The 18,226-nt window shown below is 46.0% G+C and overlaps 1 protein-coding gene across 1 annotated transcript in view; it reads left to right on the forward strand.

The window, feature by feature from the left end:
• Nucleotides 1-11,687, forward strand: part of LOC311114850 (cytochrome P450 3A27-like) — a 31,657-nt gene extending 19,970 nt beyond the window's left edge. The window contains exons 9-13 of the mRNA XM_084190078.1: nt 5,111-5,189; nt 5,488-5,648; nt 5,862-6,088; nt 6,581-6,743; nt 10,888-11,687. Of these exons, the coding sequence (XP_084046204.1) occupies nt 5,111-5,189; nt 5,488-5,648; nt 5,862-6,088; nt 6,581-6,743; nt 10,888-11,013 (756 nt within the window). The 3' untranslated portion in view covers nt 11,014-11,687. The remainder of the gene's footprint in view (nt 1-5,110; nt 5,190-5,487; nt 5,649-5,861; nt 6,089-6,580; nt 6,744-10,887) is intronic.
• The last annotated feature ends 6,539 nt before the right edge of the window (nt 11,688-18,226 follow it).

The following is an 18,226-nucleotide window of genomic DNA, read 5'->3' on the forward strand; positions in this document are numbered from 1 at the left end:
AACATGGGAACAATTTTACATGTTGCATTTATATCTTTGTTCAGTATATATTATGTTTAGGAAACCTATGTTTGTCAACGTCTGGGTGAGGTGGTGAAACGGAATCAGGCGCAGGACACAGAACTGAGAAATGAATTGATTTACTAAAACAAAAGTAAACCATAACAAACCCTCCACGCAGGGAAGAGCAGTCCAACAGCTCAACCAAAACCACGTAAAACAATGGACAATCACGCAAAAGCCCAGGAGGGAAAACAGAGGTCATTATAGGGAAACAAATAAGCATAATGGGTAACAGGTGTGAATAATAAAGACAAGACTAGTGTAACACCGAAACATCGATCGGTGGCAACTAGTACTCCGGTGACGACGAACGTCAAAGCCTGCCCGAGCAAGGAGGAGGGGCAGCCTCGGCTGTATTCATGACAGTAACAGCTCCAGCCGTGCGTCGACACCGGCCTCGGGGACGGCCAGGAGGACGCGGAGCAGGGCGAGTCGGATGACGACGATGGAAATCCCTTAACAAGGAGGGGTCGAGGATGTCCCTCCTGGGAACCCAGCTCTGTTCCTCCGGACCGTACCCCTCCCACTCCACGAGATACTGCAGGCCTCCCACCCGACGCCTCAAATCCAGAATGGAACGGACCGAGTACGCCGGTGCTCCCTCGATGTCCAACGGGGACGGAGGAACCTCCCGCACCTCAGACTCCTGGAGCGGACCAGCTACCACCAGCCTGAGGAGAGACACATGGAACGAGGGGTTAATACGGTAATCAGGAGGGAGTTGTAACGTATAACAAAACCTCGTTCAACCTCCTCAGGACTTTAAAGGGCCCCACAAACCGCCGACCCAGCTTCCGGCAGGGCAGGCGAAGGGGCAGGTTTCGGGTCGAGAGCCAGACCCGGTCCCCCGGTGCATACACCGGAGCCTCACTGCGGTGGCGGTCGGCACTCGCCTTCTGTCTCCTGATATCCCGTTGCAGGCTACATGGGAAGCGTACCATGTCTCCTCTGAGCGCCGAAACCATTCATCCACCGCAGGTGCCTCGATCTGGCTTTGATGCCAGGACCGGCTGGTAACCTAGTACACACTGAAAGGGAGAGACAGGTCAGTGGAGGAGTGGCGGAGGGAATTTTGTGCCATCTCTGCCCAGGGGATGTAAACTGACCAATCTCCCTGCCGGTCCTGGCAATATGATCTCAGAAACCTACCCACATCCTGGTTTGCTCTCTCCACCTGCCCATTACTCTCAGGGTGAAACCCTGAGTTCAGGCTGACCGAGACCCCCAGATGGTCCATGAACGCCTTCCAGACCCTTGATGTAAACTGGGGACCCCGATCAGACACTATATCCTCAGGTACCCCATAGTGCCGGAAGACGTGTGTAAACCGGGCCTCCGCGGTCTGTAGGGCAGTAGGGAAACCGGGCAAAGGAATGAGATAACAGGTCTTAGAAAACCGATCCACAACAACCAGGATCGTGGTGTTAGCTTGTGACGGAGGAAGATCCGTATCAAAGTCCACCGATAGGTGTGACCACGGCCGTTGTGGAACGGGGAGGGGTTGTAATTTCCCTCTGGGCAGGTGTCTAGGTGCCTTGCACTGGGCGCACACCGAACAGGAAGAAACATAAACCCTCACGTCCTGAGCTAAGGTAGGCCACCAGTACATCCCACTAAGACAGCGCACTGTCCGACCGATGCCAGGATGCCCAGAGGAGGGTGACGTGTGAGCCCAATAGATCAAACAATCGCGAACCTCAGACGGAACGTACAAACGACCCACTGGACACTGGGGGGGAGTGGGCTCCGTGTGTAACGCCCGCTCGATGTCCGCGTCAACCTCCCATACCACCGGTGCCACCAGACAAGAAGCCGGAAGTATGGGAGTGGGCTCCCTCGTCCGCTCCACTGAGTCATACAGCCGGGACAGAGTGTCTGCCTTAGCATTCTGGAAACCTGGCCTGTACGATAGGGTGAACACAAAACGCGTGAAAAACATGGCCCACCTTGCCTGACGAGGGTTCAGTCTCCTCGCTGCCCGTATGTACCCCAGATTGCGGTGGTCAGTCAAAATGAGAAAAGGGTGTTTTGCCCCCTCAAGCCAATGTCTCCACACCTTAAGAGCTTTCACAACAGCTAACAGCTCCCGGTCCCCCACATCATAGTTTTGCTCCGCCGGGCTGAGCTTCTTCAAAAATAAAGCACAAGGGCGGAGTTTGGGAGGTGTACCCGAGCGATGAGACAGTACAGCTCCAATCCCAGCCTCGGACGCGTCCACCTCGACTGTGAATTGCAAGGAAGGATCCGGATGAGCCAGCACGGGAGCCAAGGTGAACAGCGCCTTCAGCTGACCAAAAGCCATTCCGCCTCAGCTGACCACTGCAGGCGCACCGGTCCGCCCTTCAGTAAAGAGGTTATGGGAGCTGCTACATGGCCAAAGCCCCGGATAAATCTCCGGAAGTAGTTGGCAAACCCCAAAAATCGCTGCACCTCCTTTACCGTGGTAGGAGTCGGCCAATTACGCACGGCTGAAATGCGGTCACTCTCCATCTCGACCCCTGACTCTGACAGGCGGTATCCTAAGAAAGAGAAGGACTGTTTGAAGAACAAACATTTCTCAGCCTTAACGTACAGGTCATGCTCCAACAGTCTACCAAGCACCTTGCACACCAGGGACACATGCGTGTAGCCGAGTATATGAGAATATAATCTATATACACCACTACACCCTGTCCGTGCAGATCCCTGATAATCTCATCGACAAAGGATTGAAAGACTGAGGGAGCATTCATCGACCCGTACGGCAAGACGAGGTACTCATAGTGATCAGAGGTGGTACTAAATGCCGTCTTCCACTCGTCCCCCTCCCAGATACGGACCAGATTGTACGCGCTCCTGAGGTCCAATTTTGCGAAGAAGTGCGCCCCATGCAATGACTCTGTCATACTAGCTATGAGAGATAGAGGATAGCTGTATTTTACGGTTATCTGATTTAGACCTCGATAGTCAATGCACGGGCGTAAACCTCCATCCTTCTTCTTCACAAAAAATAAACTTGAGGAGGCAGGGGAAGTGGAGGGCCGACTGTATCCCTGTCCCAGAGATTCTGTGACATATTTCTCCATAGCCACCGTCTCCTCCTGTGACAGAGGATACACGTGACTCCTGGGAAGTGCAGCACCCTCCCGGAGATCTATCGCACAATCCCCTCGTCGATGGGGTGGTAATTGAGTCGCCTTCTTCTTACAGAAGGCGAGAGCCAAATCGGCATATTCTGAGAGAATGTGCATTGTGGAGACATGGTTTGGACTCTCCACCGTAGTTGCCCCTACGGAAACACCTACACACCTTCCCGAGCACTGAGGTGACCATCCCTTAAGAGCCCTCTGTTGCCATGAAATCCTGGGGTCATGGGTGGCTAGCCAGGGAAGCCCCAGCACCACGGGAAACACAGGAGAATCAATAAGGAAGAGACACATTTTTTTCCTCATGACCCCCCTGCGTCTCCATACGGAGTGGAACTGTGACCTCCCTAACCATACCCGACCCTACATGGCGACTATCTAGGGCACGTATGGGGAAGGGCACATCTACAGGCAATATAGGAATCCCTAATTTATGCGCAACCAGCCTATCCATAAAATTCCCAGCTGCACCGGAATCTACGAGCGCCTTATACTGCGAATGTGGGGAAAACCCAGGGAAATTTACATTGACCATCATGTGAGCAACAGGGAGCTCTGGGTGAGTTGGGTGCCTACTCACCTGGGATGGCCCACCAGGTCCCTGCCTGCTGCTCTCTCCTGCAACGGCCCGCAGTGTGTCCTCTGCGGCCACAGTTGGTGCAGGAGACCACCCCCTTGCAGAGTCTCTCCACATCAGCACCTCCAAGCTCCATAGGAGTGGAGTCGGAAGTGCTGGGGGATGGACTGGACGGACCCTGATCCGGATGTCCGCGGGTGGCCAACAGGTTATCCAGCCGGATCGATAAATCTACCAGCTGGTCCAGGTTTAGATTCGTGTCCCTGCAGGCCAGCTCTCTACGAGCGTCCTCCCGTAGACTGCATCAGTAGTGGTCAATCAGGGCCCTCTTATTCCATCCCGCGCTGGCTGCCAGTGTCCTGAAATCCAGGGCGAAGTCCTGTGCGCTCCTCCTTCCCTGTCTGAGGTGAAACATACGCTCCCCTGCTGCTCTCCCCTCCGGCGGATGATCGAAATACTGCCCGGAAACGGCGGGTAAAATCCTCGTAACGTACGGACTCAGCATCTTTTCCACCCCACTCCGCGTTGGCCCATTCCAGCGCTCTGCCCTAGAGACAGGAGATGAGGGCGGACACGCTCTCGTATCCCGAGGGAGCCGGGTGGATGGTTGCCAGGTAGAGCTCCACCTGGAGCAGGAAACCCTTACACCCGGCAGCTGTCCCATCGGGAGCGAGAGCCGAATTCCACTGGATCTAGGGTTTGATGGTCTTTGATGGGGAAGAAATCAGAGGAGGAGGAAGTGTAGGAAAACCACCTCTCTCCCATCGATCCATGGTGTTCACCACTCGATCCACAGCCAGACCTAGAGTCTGCAGCACGGTCGAGTTGCTGCTGGATGCGTTCCTCCACCGAGGCGCTGGGATCGGACGTGCCTGCTGACTCCATAGATGTGCGTGATTCTGTCAACGTCTGGGTGAAGTGGTGAAACAGAATCAGGCGCAGGACACAGAACTGAGAAATGGATTTACTAAAACAAAAGTAAACCATAACAAACCCTCCACGCAGGGAAGAGCAGTACAACAGCTCACCAAAACGACGTAAAACAATGGACAAACACGCACAAACCCAGGAGGAAAAACAGAGGTCATTATAGGGAAACAAATAAGCAAAATGGGTAACATGTGTGAACAATAAAGACAAGACTAGTGTAACACAGAAACATCGATCGGTGGCAGCTAGTACTCCGGTGACAACGAACGTCAAAGCCTGCCCGAACAAGGAGGGGAGGCAGCCTCGGAGGAAGTCGTGACCGTTTGTGTTGGTTGTGATTGGACCAGATCCAGTAGAATCTGTTTGTGTTGGTTGTGATTGGGTGGATTTTTACATCATTTATTTCTGCTTCCAGAGTCGGGTGGATTTCTTACAGCTGATGATCGACTCTCAGAAAGGCAGCGACACAAAGACAGGAGAGGAACAGACTAAAGGTACCTGCCAAACACACACCTGTTAACTACTGCTACAAACACACACCTGTTAACTACTGTTACAAACACACACCTGTTAACTACTGTTACAAACACACACCTGGAAACTACTGTTACAAACACACACCTGGAAACTACTGTTACAAACACACACCTGGAAACTACTGTTACAAACACACACCTGGAAACTACTGTTACAAACACACACCTGGAAACTAATAATACAAACACACACCTGGAAACTACTGTTACAAACACACACCTGTTAACAATTCCCCACCCCCCACCCCCCACACAGGACTGACCGATCATGAGATCTTGTCTCAGGCCATGATCTTTATCTTTGCCGGCTATGAGACCAGTAGCAGTACTCTGAGTTTCCTGGCCTATAACCTGGCTACCAACCCACATGTCATGACCAAACTGCAGGAGGAGATAGATACTGTGTTCCCCAACAAGGTAACCCCCACACCATGACCAAACTGCAGGAGGAGATAGATACTGTGTTCCCCAACAAGGTAACCCCCACACCATGACCAAACTGCAGGAGGAAATAGATACTGTGTTCCCCAACAAGGTAACCCCGGTGCCAGATGTGTTGAGGTACTGATGTATGTGTAACCCCGGTGCCAGATGTGGTGAGGTACTGATGTATGTGTAACCCCGGTTCAGGCTCCTATCCAGTACGAAGCTCTGATGCAGATGGACTATCTGGACAGTGTGTTGAACGAGTCTCTGAGACTGTACCCAGTCTCCCCCCGACTGGAGAGGGTCGCCAAGAAGACGGTGGAGATCAACGGCATCGTCATCCCCAAAGACTGCGTTGTCATGGTTCCCACGTGGACCCTCCACCGCGACACAGAGATCTGGTCCGACCCTGAGGAGTTCAAACCAGAGAGGTACTGGACCGCATCGTAACCACAGCACAACCACAATACAACCATATCACAACCATAGCACAACCACAATACAACCATATCACAACCATAGCACAACCACAATACAACCACAACACAACCACAACACAACCACAACACAAGGATAAACACACTGCTGCAATGTAACCACAACTACAGTGCATCATTATACTGCAGTGCAATGTGTTGTGTCTGAACCACAACCACAAATCAACTACAATACAATGTGTAATGTGACTGAACCACAACCACAAATCAACTACAATACAATGTGTAATGTGTCTGAACCACAACCACAAATCAACTACAATACAATGTGACTGAACCACAACCACAAATCAACTACAATACAATGTGTAATGTGACTGAACCACAACCACAAATCAACTACAATACAATGTGTAATGTGACTGAACCACAACCACAAATCAACTCCAATCCAATGTGTAATGTGTCTGCCCTCTCCCTGTCCAGGTTCAGTAAGGAGAACAAGGAGTCTATTGACCCGTACACGTACATGCCGTTCGGGGCGGGGCCCAGGAACTGTATCGGGATGCGTTTCGCCCTGATCATGATCAAACTGGCCATGGTCGAGATCCTCCAGAGTTTCACATTCTCCGTCTGCGACGAGACCGAGGTGAGATGCTCACCTGAGCAGACGCACCACCTGTTTTAGCATGGTCACCACCTGTTTTAACATGGTCACCACCCATTTTAACATGGTCACCACCTGTTTTAACATGGTCACCACCTGTTTTAACATGGACCTGTTTTAACATGTTCACCACCAGTTTTAGCATGGTCACCACCTGTTTTAGCATGGTCACAACCTGTTTTAACATGGTCACCACCTGTTTTAACATGGTCACCACCTGTTTTTGCATGGTCACCACCTGTTTTAACATGGTCAGCGCCTGTTTTAGCATGGTCAATGCCATCGTTGCCAATATAGAAGAATAAGGAAGAATCTCAATTGTCTTTCCTTGATTCCTTATGTTCTCTATCCTCACCTCCTCCTCAAAACCCATTGGATGAGAAGGAATACGAGGAATCAAGGAAATGCAATTGAGATTCTCCCTAGTCCTGTATTCAACTCTGAAACCTGTTTTAACATGGACCTGTTTTAACATGGTCACCACCTGTTTTAACATGGACCTGTTTTAAAATGGTCACCACCTGTTTTAACATGGACCTGTTTTAACATGGTCACCGCCTGTTTTAACGTGAACCTGTTTTAACATGGTCAACACCTGTTTTAAAATGGTAACCACCTGTTTTAAAATGGACCTGTTTTAAAATGGTCACCACCTGTTTTAACATGGTCACCACCTGTTTTAACATGGTCACCACCTGTTTTAAAATGGTCAACACCTGTTTTAGCATGGTCACCACCTGTTAAACATGGCCACCACCTGTTTTAACATGGTCACCACCTGTTTTAACATGGACCTGTTTTAGAATAGTCACCACCTGTTTTAACATGGACCTGTTTTAACATGTTCACCACCAGTTTTATCATGGACCTGTTTTAGCATGGTCACCACCTGTTTTAACATGGACCTGTTTTAACATGGTCACCACCTGTTTTAGCATGGACCTGTTTTAACATGGTCACCACCTGTTTTAACATGGACCTGTTTTAAAATGGCCACCACCTGTTTTAACATGGACCTGTTTTAACATGGTCACAGCCTGTTTCAACGTGAACCAGTTTTAACATGGTCAACACCTGTTTTAGCATGGACCTGTTTTAACATGGTCACCACCTATTTCAACATGGACCTGTTTTAACATGGTCACCACCTATTTTAACATGAACCTGTTTCAGCATGGTCACCACCTGTTTTTAAATGGTCACCACCTGTTTTAGCATGGTCACCACCTGTTTTAACATGGTCACCACCTGTTTTAACATGGTCACCACCTGTTTTAACATGGACCTGTTTTGGCATGGTCACCACCTGTTTTAACATGGTTACCACCTGTTTTAACATGGTCACCACCTGTTTTAACATGGTCATCACCTGTTTTAACATGGTCACTGCCTGTTTTAACGTGAACCCGTTTTAACATGGTCAACACCTGTTTTAAAATGGTCACCACCTATTTTAACATGGTCAACACCTGTTTTAACATGGTCACCACCTGTTTTAAAATGGTCACTACCTGTTTTAGCATGGACCTGTTTTAACATGGTCACCACCTATTTTAACATGGACCTGTTTTAAAATGGTCACCACCTATTTTAACATGGACCTGTTTCAGCATGGTCACCACCTGTTTTAAAATGGTCACCACCTGTTTTAGCATGGTCACCACCTGTTTTAACATGGTCACCACCTGTTTTAACATGGTCACCACCTATTTTAGCATGGACCTGTTTTAACATGGTCACCACCTGTTTAAAAATGGTCACCACCTGTTTTAGCATGGTCACCACCTGTTTTAACATGGTCACCACCTGTTTTAACATGGACCTGTTTTGGCATGGTCACCACCTGTTTTAACATAGTTACCACCAGTTTTAAAATGGTCACCACCTGTTTTAGCATGGACCTGTTTTAACATGGTCATCACCTGTTTTAGAATGGACCTGTTTTAACATGGTCACCACATATTTTAACATGGACCTGTTTTAACATGGTCACCACCTATTTTAACATGGACCTGTTTCAGCATGTTCACCACCTGTTTTAAAATGGTCACCACCTGTTTTAGCATGGTCACCACCTGTTTTAGCATGGTCACCACCTGTGTTAACATGGTCACCACCTGTTTTAACATGGTCACCACCTGTTTTAACATGGTCACCACCTATTTTAGCATGGACCTGTTTTAACATGGTCACCACCTGTTTTAACATGGACCTGTTTTGGCATGTCACCACCTGTTTTAACATGGTTACCACCTGTTTTAACATGGTCATCACCTGTTTTAACATGGTCACTGCCTGTTTTAACGTGAACCCATTTTAACATGGTCAACACCTGTTTTAAAATGGTCACCACCTATTTTAACATGGTCACCACCTGTTTTAAAATGGTCACTACCTGTTTTAGTATGGACCTGTTTTAACATGGTCACCACCTATTTTAACATAGACCTGTTTTAAAATGGACACCACCTATTTTAACATGGACCTGTTTCAGCATGGTCACCACCTGTTTTAAAATGGTTTCCACCTGTTTTAGCATGGTCACCACCTTTTTTAACATGTTCACCACCTGTTTTAACATGGTCACCACCTATTTTAGCATGGACCTGTTTTAACATGGTCACCACCTGTTTAAAAATGGTCACCACCTGTTTTAGCATGGTCACCACCTGTTTTAACATGGTCACCACCTGTTTTAATATGGACCTGTTTTGGCATGGTCACCACCTGTTTTAACATAGTTACCACCTGTTTTAAAATGGTCACCACCTGTTTTAGCATGGACCTGTTTTAACATGGTCACCACCTGTTTTAGCATGGACCTGTTTTAACATGGTCACCACATATTTTAACATGGACCTGTTTTAACATGGTCACCACCTATTTTAACATGGACCTGTTTCAGCATGGTCACCACCTGTTTTAAAATGGTCACCACCTGTGTTAACATGGTCACCACCTGTTTTAACATGGTCACCACCTATTTTAGCATGGACCTGTTTTAACATGGTCACCACCTGTTTTAACATGGACCTGTTTTGGCATGTCACCACCTGTTTTAACATGGTTACCACCTGTTTTAACATGGTCACCACCTGTTTTAACATGGTCACCACATATTTTAACATGGTCACCATCTGTTTTAACATGGTCACCACCTGTTTTAACATGGTCAGCGCCTGTTTTAGCATGGTCAATGCCATCGTTGCAAATATAGAAGAATAAGGAAGAATCTCAATTGTCTTTCCTTGATTCCTCGCGGTTCTCTATCCCCGCCTCCTCCTCAAAACCCATTGGATGAGAAAGAATGCGAGGAATCAAGTAAATGCAATTGAGATTCTCCCTAGTCCTGCATTCAACTCTATGTTGACACTTCACACATAAAGACACTGGGGGGCGCTCTAGATCAGTGGTTAGGTTACTGTTAGGACTGGGTCAGGGGAATCTGGTCCTAGATCAGTGGTTAGGTTAGTATCTAATGGTTAATCTAATCACACACACACACACACACATAGCACACATTGTCCATCTCCAACATCCATATGCTCAGTTGTTCTGTCATGTTATTCTCTATAGATCTTGTTGGATATGGACAACCAGGGTTATGTTCTGTCATGTTATTCTCTATAGATCCTGTTGGAGATGGACAACCAGGGTTATGTTCTGTCATGTTATTCTCTATAGATCCTGTTGGAGATGGACAACCAGGGTTATGTTATGTTCTGTTATTCTCTATAGATCCTGTTGGATATGGACAACCAGGGTTATGTTCTGTTCTGTTATTCTCTATAGATCCTGTTGGAGATGGACAACCAGGGTTATATTATTTTCTGTTATTCTCTATAGATCCTGTTGGAGATGGACAACCAGGGTTATGTTCTGTTCTGTTATTCTCTATAGATCCTGTTGGAGATGGACAACCAGGGTTATGTTCTGTTCTGTTATTCTCTATAGATCCTGTTGGAGATGGACAACCAGGGTTATGTTCTGTCATGTTATTCTCTATAGATCCTGTTGGAGATGGACAACCTGGGTTCTGTTCTGTTCTGTCATGTTATTCTCTATAGATCCTGTTGGAGATGGACAACCAGGGTTATGTTCTGTTCTGTTTTGTTATTCTTTATAGATCCTGTTGGAGATGGACAGCCAGTTTCTGCTGATGCCTAAACGACCAATCAAACTGAGGCTGGAGCCCCGTAGCAACACCCCTAGCAACACCACCACCACCTCTCTGAAGAGTCCAAACACATGACCAAATGCAGGAGTACCTTACCCTACCATCTATCTATCTATCTATCTATCTATCTATCTATCTATCTATCTATCTATCTATCTACACCTCCATCACTCTATCTATCCATCCATCCATCCATCCATCCATCCATCCATCCATCCATCCATCCATCCATCCATCCATCCATCCATCCATCCATCCATCCATCCATCCATCCATCACTACCTACCTACCTGTCACACTATCTATCTATACTGAACAAAAATAGAAACGCAACATGCAACAATTTCAAAGATGTTACAGTTCATATAAGCAAATCAATCAATGGAAATAAATTCATTAGGCCCTAATCTATTGATTTCACATGACTGGGCAGAGGTGGCATTGTGTTGTGTGACAAAACTGCACATTTTAGAGTGGCCTTTTTATTGTCCCCAGCACAAGGTGCACCTGTGTAATGATCATGCTGTTTAATCAGCTTCTTGATATGCCACACCTGTCAGGTGGATGGATTATTTTGGCAAAGAAGAAATGCTCACTAACAGGGATGTGAACACATTTTTGGGGGTCTGTAGTGAAGCACTGAGATGCAGTGCCTTAGACCGCTGCACCACTCGGGAGAATGACTTATTTCAGCTTTTATTTCTTTCATCACATTCCCAGTGAGTCAGAAGTTTACATACACTCAATTAGTATTTGGTAGCATTGCCTTTCAATTGTTTAACTTGGGTCAAATGTTTCAGGTAGCCTTCCACAAGCTTCCCACAATAAGTTGGGTTTTGGCCCATTCCTCCTGACAGAGCAGGTGTAACTGAGTCAGGTTTGTAGGCCTCCTTGCTCGCACACGCTTTTTTAGTTCTGCCCACACATTCTCTATAGGATTGAGGTCAGGGCTTTGTAATGAAGTGCACCACAAAAGTATATAACTTTCTATCTATCTATCTATCTATCTATCTATCTATCTATCTATCTATCTATCTATCTATCTATCTATCTATCTATCTATCTATCTATCTATCTATCTATCTATCTATCTATCTATCTATCTATCTATCTATCTATCTATCTATCTATCTATCTATCTATCACTGAATATTCAGTCCTTACCCTAACCCTGCTATATTCAATAGGTTTCTGAATATAATATGACAATAAGACTGCATTCATGATAAATGTAGCATTTGTCGGCTCAACTGGAAATTACCTTTAAATGGCGCATAGCTGACAAAGAGCTGGGATTGAATCCTGGTCTCAGTTTGAGTAGGGCTCAGAAACACATTTTCACCAGATAAAAGAAAGATAGTAATACTATGGATGCATTAGGGGTACATGTCTTGTTAAAGTCAGACACCAGGGGTATTCAATCCATGGCAGATGTCATGTGTGGATCCTGCACACTACTGGCTGGAGGCTAGGATTCTCCTAGAATTTAGAACTCTAACTGGTGTTCTCTAGAACTCTACTCTCATTGTGTTCCTCTGGGTGTTCTGCTGTGCAGTCTTTCCAAAATAGAATCTTTACCGTCTGTTGAAATGATCGCTGCAGCTGCTTTGATTTAAACTTTAATAATCACAAATCAATAAAAATCATTCCACTAAAGAACAAGGTCGTCTGTGTATTTATTAACATTCATAAATCAAAACATAAGACACAAACACATAATCATGAGCACAATCAATATATATATTGGTTGATTGATGTTATTTATCAAGACATATTTCTAAATTCATACATCTAGGATCCACTCTCCACACTTTCCAGTTCTCTTGTATTTCTGCGTTTATAAACACAGTGCAGAGAATCTCTGGTCATGAAGTTCACCTCCTTCACACAGAGAACAGTTCACCTTCATTTCGCAATACAAAACAAACAGTCGGGGATAGCAGTGACCAAACAAGTGATCAGATCAAATTTAAAAAAAAATCTCAATCTGGCCCGGAACCAAGTCAAGCACTTGTTGTCTGTTCCTGGAACCGAGTACTAACCCTCTCCCTTACAAGGGCATACTCTGTTTAGTGTTTACCTTTAGGAAATAAAAAATTATGAAAAAAATCTAATTTTGAATCTGAAGATATTTTAGCTTATAATTAGTTGGAATCACATCTTAGATGATGCTTCCCTTTTTTTGTCTTCTAATTTAATATATGTACAAATAAACAACCAACATCTATGGGATTATTTTTGATGCTTAAAACAGAAGCTTTATACTAAATAAAACAAATTATTAGAATAACAGTGCAGAAAGTGTGGTTTCACATTAAGAAATAGTGTGCCTTCAACGGGATTCAACCTCATACCCTTACGTCTCTGAATGTTTCCCAGTGCCCAACTCTGCTTGCTAAGCTACCAGTTAGGTGAAATGACATGTACATCAGCGGGATCTCGCGTTCTGCAACACACGGTTTGTAAAAGCACGTGATTAAACAAAGCTTTGGATGCCGTTGATGACGTACTTCTGATAAAGTGATACACACATCAGCACACAGCTTCGAAGTTAGCCGCTTAGCGATTTTGACACGTGCCTCAGAACTAGGGTATCAAACGTAACATCACTACCGACAACCCTTCACGTTGCAGGGCCCTTTGTGTGTGAGAGTCGAGAGTGTGTTTTTATTTAGTTTGTTTGCTAAATTAGCAAGATACGAGCAAGCTAACTAGCTAGCTAACTGTTAGCTAAAGTGAACCCATTGCAAACATGACATGAGTATGTGGACACCCGCTCGTCGAACAAACATCTCACTCCAAAATCATGGGCATTAATATGGAGTTGTTCCCCCCTTTGCTGCTATAACAGCCTCCACTCTTCTGGGAAGGCTTTACACTAGATGTTGGAACATTGCTGCGGGCACTGATGTTGGGCGATTAGAACTGGCTCGCAGTCAGCGTTCCAATTCATCCCAAAGGTGTTCGATGGTGTTGAGGTCAGGGCTTTGTGCAGGCCAGTCAAGTTCTTCCACAAAGTTGGAAGCAAGGAAACGTCTAGACTGTCATTGTATGCTGTAGTGTTAAGATTTCCCTTCACTGGAACTAACGGGCCTAGAACGAACCATGAAACAGCCCCAGACCATTATTCCTTCTTCACCAAAATGTACAGTTGGCAATGCAAATAGTCCGGGTAGCCATGATTAGCTGTTCAGGAGTCTTATGGCTTGGGGGTATAAGCTGTTAAGAAGCATTTTGGACCTAGACTTGGCGCTGAAGTCTTTGACAATTTTTAGGGCCTTCCTCTGACACCGCCTAGTATAGAGGTCCTGGATGGCAGGAAGCTTGGCCCCAGTGATGTACTGGGCCGTACGCACTACTCTCTGTAGTGCCTTGCGGTCGGAGGCCGAGCAGTTGCCATACCAGGCGGTGATACATCCAGTCAGGATGCTCTCGATGGTGCAGCTGTATAACTTTTTGAGGATCTGAGGACCCATGCCAAATCTTTTCAGTCTCTTGAGGGGGAATAGGCTTTGTCATGCCCTCTTCTCAACTGTCTTGGTGTGTTTGGACCATGATAGTTTGTTGGTGATGTGGACACCAAGAAAGTTGAAGCTCTCAACCTGTCCCAGTACAGCCCCGTCGATGAGAATGGGGGTGTGCTCAGTCCTCTTTTTATTTCCCGCAGTCCACAATCATCTTCTTTGTCTTGATCACGTTGAGGGAGAGGTTGTTATCCTGGCACCACACGGCCAGGTCTCTGACCTCCTCCCTATAGGCTGTCTCATCGTTGTCAGTGATCAGGGCTACCACTGTTGTGTCGTCGGCAAACTTAATGATGGTGTTGGAGTCGCGCCTGGCCATGCAGTCATGGGTGAATAGGGAGTACAGGAGGGGACTGAGCACGCACCCCTGAGGGGCCCCCGTGTTGAGGATCAGAGTGGCAGATGTGTCGCAGTGCTAGCTGTGCCACTAGAGACCCTGGTTCGATTCCAGGCTCTGTCGCAGCCGGCCGTGACTGGGAGACCCATGGGGCTGCGAACAATTGGTGCCGTCCAGGGTAGGGGAGGGTTTGGCCGGCAGGGATGTTCTTGTTCCATCGCACACTAGCACTAGCGACTCCTGTGGCGGGCCGGGCGCAGTGCACGCTCACTCGGTCGCCAGGTGTACGATGTTTCCTCCGGCACATTGGTGCGGCTGGCTTCTGGGTTAAGCGGGCACTGTGTCGAGAAGCAGTGCGGCTAGGTTGGGTTGTGTTTCGGAGGACGTACGACTCTCGACCTTCGCCTCTCCCGTGTCCGTACGGGAGTTGCAGCGATGGGACAAAACTGTAAATACCAATTGGATACCACGAAATTGGGGAGAAAAAGCGGGTAAAATACCAACAATAAAAAATACAATAAAAAATGGCAACAACGCTGTTGCCTGTAATCCATGGCTTCTGGTTGGGGTATGTACGTACGGTCACTGTGGGGACGACGTCATCGATGCACTTATTGATGAAGCCAGTGACTGATGTGGTGTACTCCTCAATGCTATCGGAAGAATCCTGAATTATATTCCAGTCTGTGCTAGCAAAACAGTCCTGTAGCTTAGCATCTGTGTCATCTGACCGCTTCTTTATTAACCGAGTCACTGGTGCTTCCTGCTTTAGTTTTTGCTTATAAGCAGGAATCAGGAGGATAGAGTTATGGTCAGATTTGCCAAATGGAGGGCGAGGGAGAGCTTTGTATGCGTCTCTGTGTGTGGTGTAAAGTGGGTCAAGAGTTTTTTTTCCTCTGGTTGCACATTTAGCATGCTGGTAGAAATTAGGTAGAACGGATTTAAGTTTCCCTGCATTAAAGTCCCCGGCCACTAGGAGCGCCGCCTCTGGATGAGTGTTTTCCTGTTTACTTATGGCCTTATACAGCTCATTCAGTGCAATCCTAGTGACAGCATCGGTTTGTGGTGGTAAATAGACAGCTATGAAAAATATAGATGAAAACTCTCTTGGTAAATAGTGTGGTCTACAACTTCTCATAAGATACTCTACCTCAGGCGAGCAAAACCTTGAGACTTCCTTATTATTAGATTGTATGCACCAGCTGTTGTTTACAAATATACACAGACCGCCATCCCTTACCGGAGTCTGCCGTTCTATCCTGCCGATGTAGCGTATATCCAGCCAGCTGTATGTTATCCATGTCGTCGTTCAGTTCTTCAGGACTCGGCGGTCCCGTTCTGTGAGCTTGTGTGGCCTACCACTTCGCAGCTGAGCCGTTGTTGCTCCTAGACGTTTTCACTTCACAATAACAGCACTTACAGTTGACCGCGACAGCTCCAGCAGGGAAGAAATTTGACGAACTGACTTGTTGGAAAGGTGGCATACTATGACGGTGCCACTTTGAAAGACACTGAGCTCTTCAGTAAGTAAAATTCTGTGTGAGAACCCATGTCAGAAACCATGACTGTTAGAGTGTAGCACAGTATAGTTTATAACAGCTCAACATTAACAACGTTGCATCATGCAACACTTTACATCAAATAAACAACACACTGGCAGCATTACGATTCGCTACCCTTTTTTCAGAAGTGTTCACTCGTTCAATCCCCCTCGTGCATTTCCCAGCCCATGGGCCTGTTTCACTGGGACCTGTGAGCCACGCTCTCCCTCTCACCCGATGTGCTCTCTGGGATGGAGAAGAAAAGCTTTCTGATTGGATAATATTTCTAAATCTAATTGTGGGAATACATAGCTTTGGAAGCAGCTGCTGTTGTTCTCAGATTTCTGTGGGTATATATTTTATTTTGTCATCTCTTAATATTGAGCTCAACAGCAACTATTTAACAACCAAGATATTTAATATGTCTTTAAAATACGAAGCGTGCATCGGCCATTGCGAGTGCATAGGGGACACTCTAAAATGCGAAGCGTGCATCAGCCCATTGCGAGTGCATAGGGGACACTCTAAAATGCGAAGCGTGCATCGGCCCATTGCGAGTGCATAGGGGACACTCTAAAATGCGAAGCGTGCATCGGCCCATTGTGAGTGCATAGGGGACACTCTAAAATACGAAGCGTGCATCGGCCATTGCGAGTGCATAGGGGACACTCTAAAATACGAAGCGTGCATCGGCCCATTGCGAGTGAATAGGGGACACTCTAAAATACGAAGTGTGCATCGGCCCATTGCGAGTGAATAGGGGAAACTCTAAAATACGAAGTGTGCATCGGCCCATTGCGAGTGAATAGGGGACACTCTAAAAAGAAAAGGTTGCTGGAGTATCCTTTAAGGGTTCTTCAAATTAAAACTGTGAGAGAACCCTGATAAGTTCTTCGGAGAACCCTTTAAAATGGTTCTTTAAAGAACCCCTTTTAATGGATCCTTTTGAAGAACCTTTTGGGGTTAGTTTTTTAACAACCCCCCCCCCCCCCCCCCCCCCCCCTTCCCCGTAGTATTATTATTATTAATAATTACTACTTTGGGGGATTTACAGACTTCACCCACCCTACAGCTATGGGTATTATTATTATTAATAATAATTATTATAATAATTATAATAATTATAATAATACACATAACAACAATAACACAATATTTTAGTTGTCAGTGTTTATTATGATTTTAGTGATGATTTTAGTGGCAAAGCAGAATAAAGCAGAATAAAGCAGAATAAAGCAGAATATAAAAAATCCAAATATGAGGTAAGCTCCCAGCAGAGCCCCAAGTCCAATGGATATATCCCATGGCCTGTTGATGTTAATGTGTTGATGTTCTCCATATCCATAGTCAGAATGATTTTGCAGTGCATGGTGATCGAACAGGTTTCCTGTTATATTCATCAGAGGTGTAGGGAGGGTGAAGTCTGTGAATCCCCAAAATAGTAATTATACAGATGTACAGTATTCATATCTTGTTTTATTGTGGTAAATGTGAATGAAAAAAAAACTGTTTTGATAATGGTTTTCATACACATACCTTGTCCATAATGTAGAGGCTTATGGGATATTCCTTGATGAGGTAAGGGAGGAGGATGGTACATGTGATCGGTACCAACACACCCATACCAATTGAACCCCTCATTTTTTTTTATATGAAGGCTACAACTGCAAAGTTTTTTTTTAGGACATAAAATGTGCTGTTAGATTAATACATGATACTAGCAGTGGATGTTATATTTAGTGTTAGCGATCTAGCTAATGTGTTTTGAGTTTTCACTTCCTCATGTGGTGAATTAGCCCCAAAGGAAATTTGCATTTAAGTCATTTAGCAGATGCTCGTATCCAGAGCGATTTACAGGAGCAATTAGGGTTAAGTGCCTATCGACA

The sequence above is a fragment of the Coregonus lavaretus genome (genome assembly GCF_964263955.1).
Source record: "Coregonus lavaretus genome assembly, contig: HAP1_SCAFFOLD_1399, whole genome shotgun sequence".
NCBI classification, from domain to species: Eukaryota; Metazoa; Chordata; class Actinopteri; order Salmoniformes; family Salmonidae; genus Coregonus; species Coregonus lavaretus.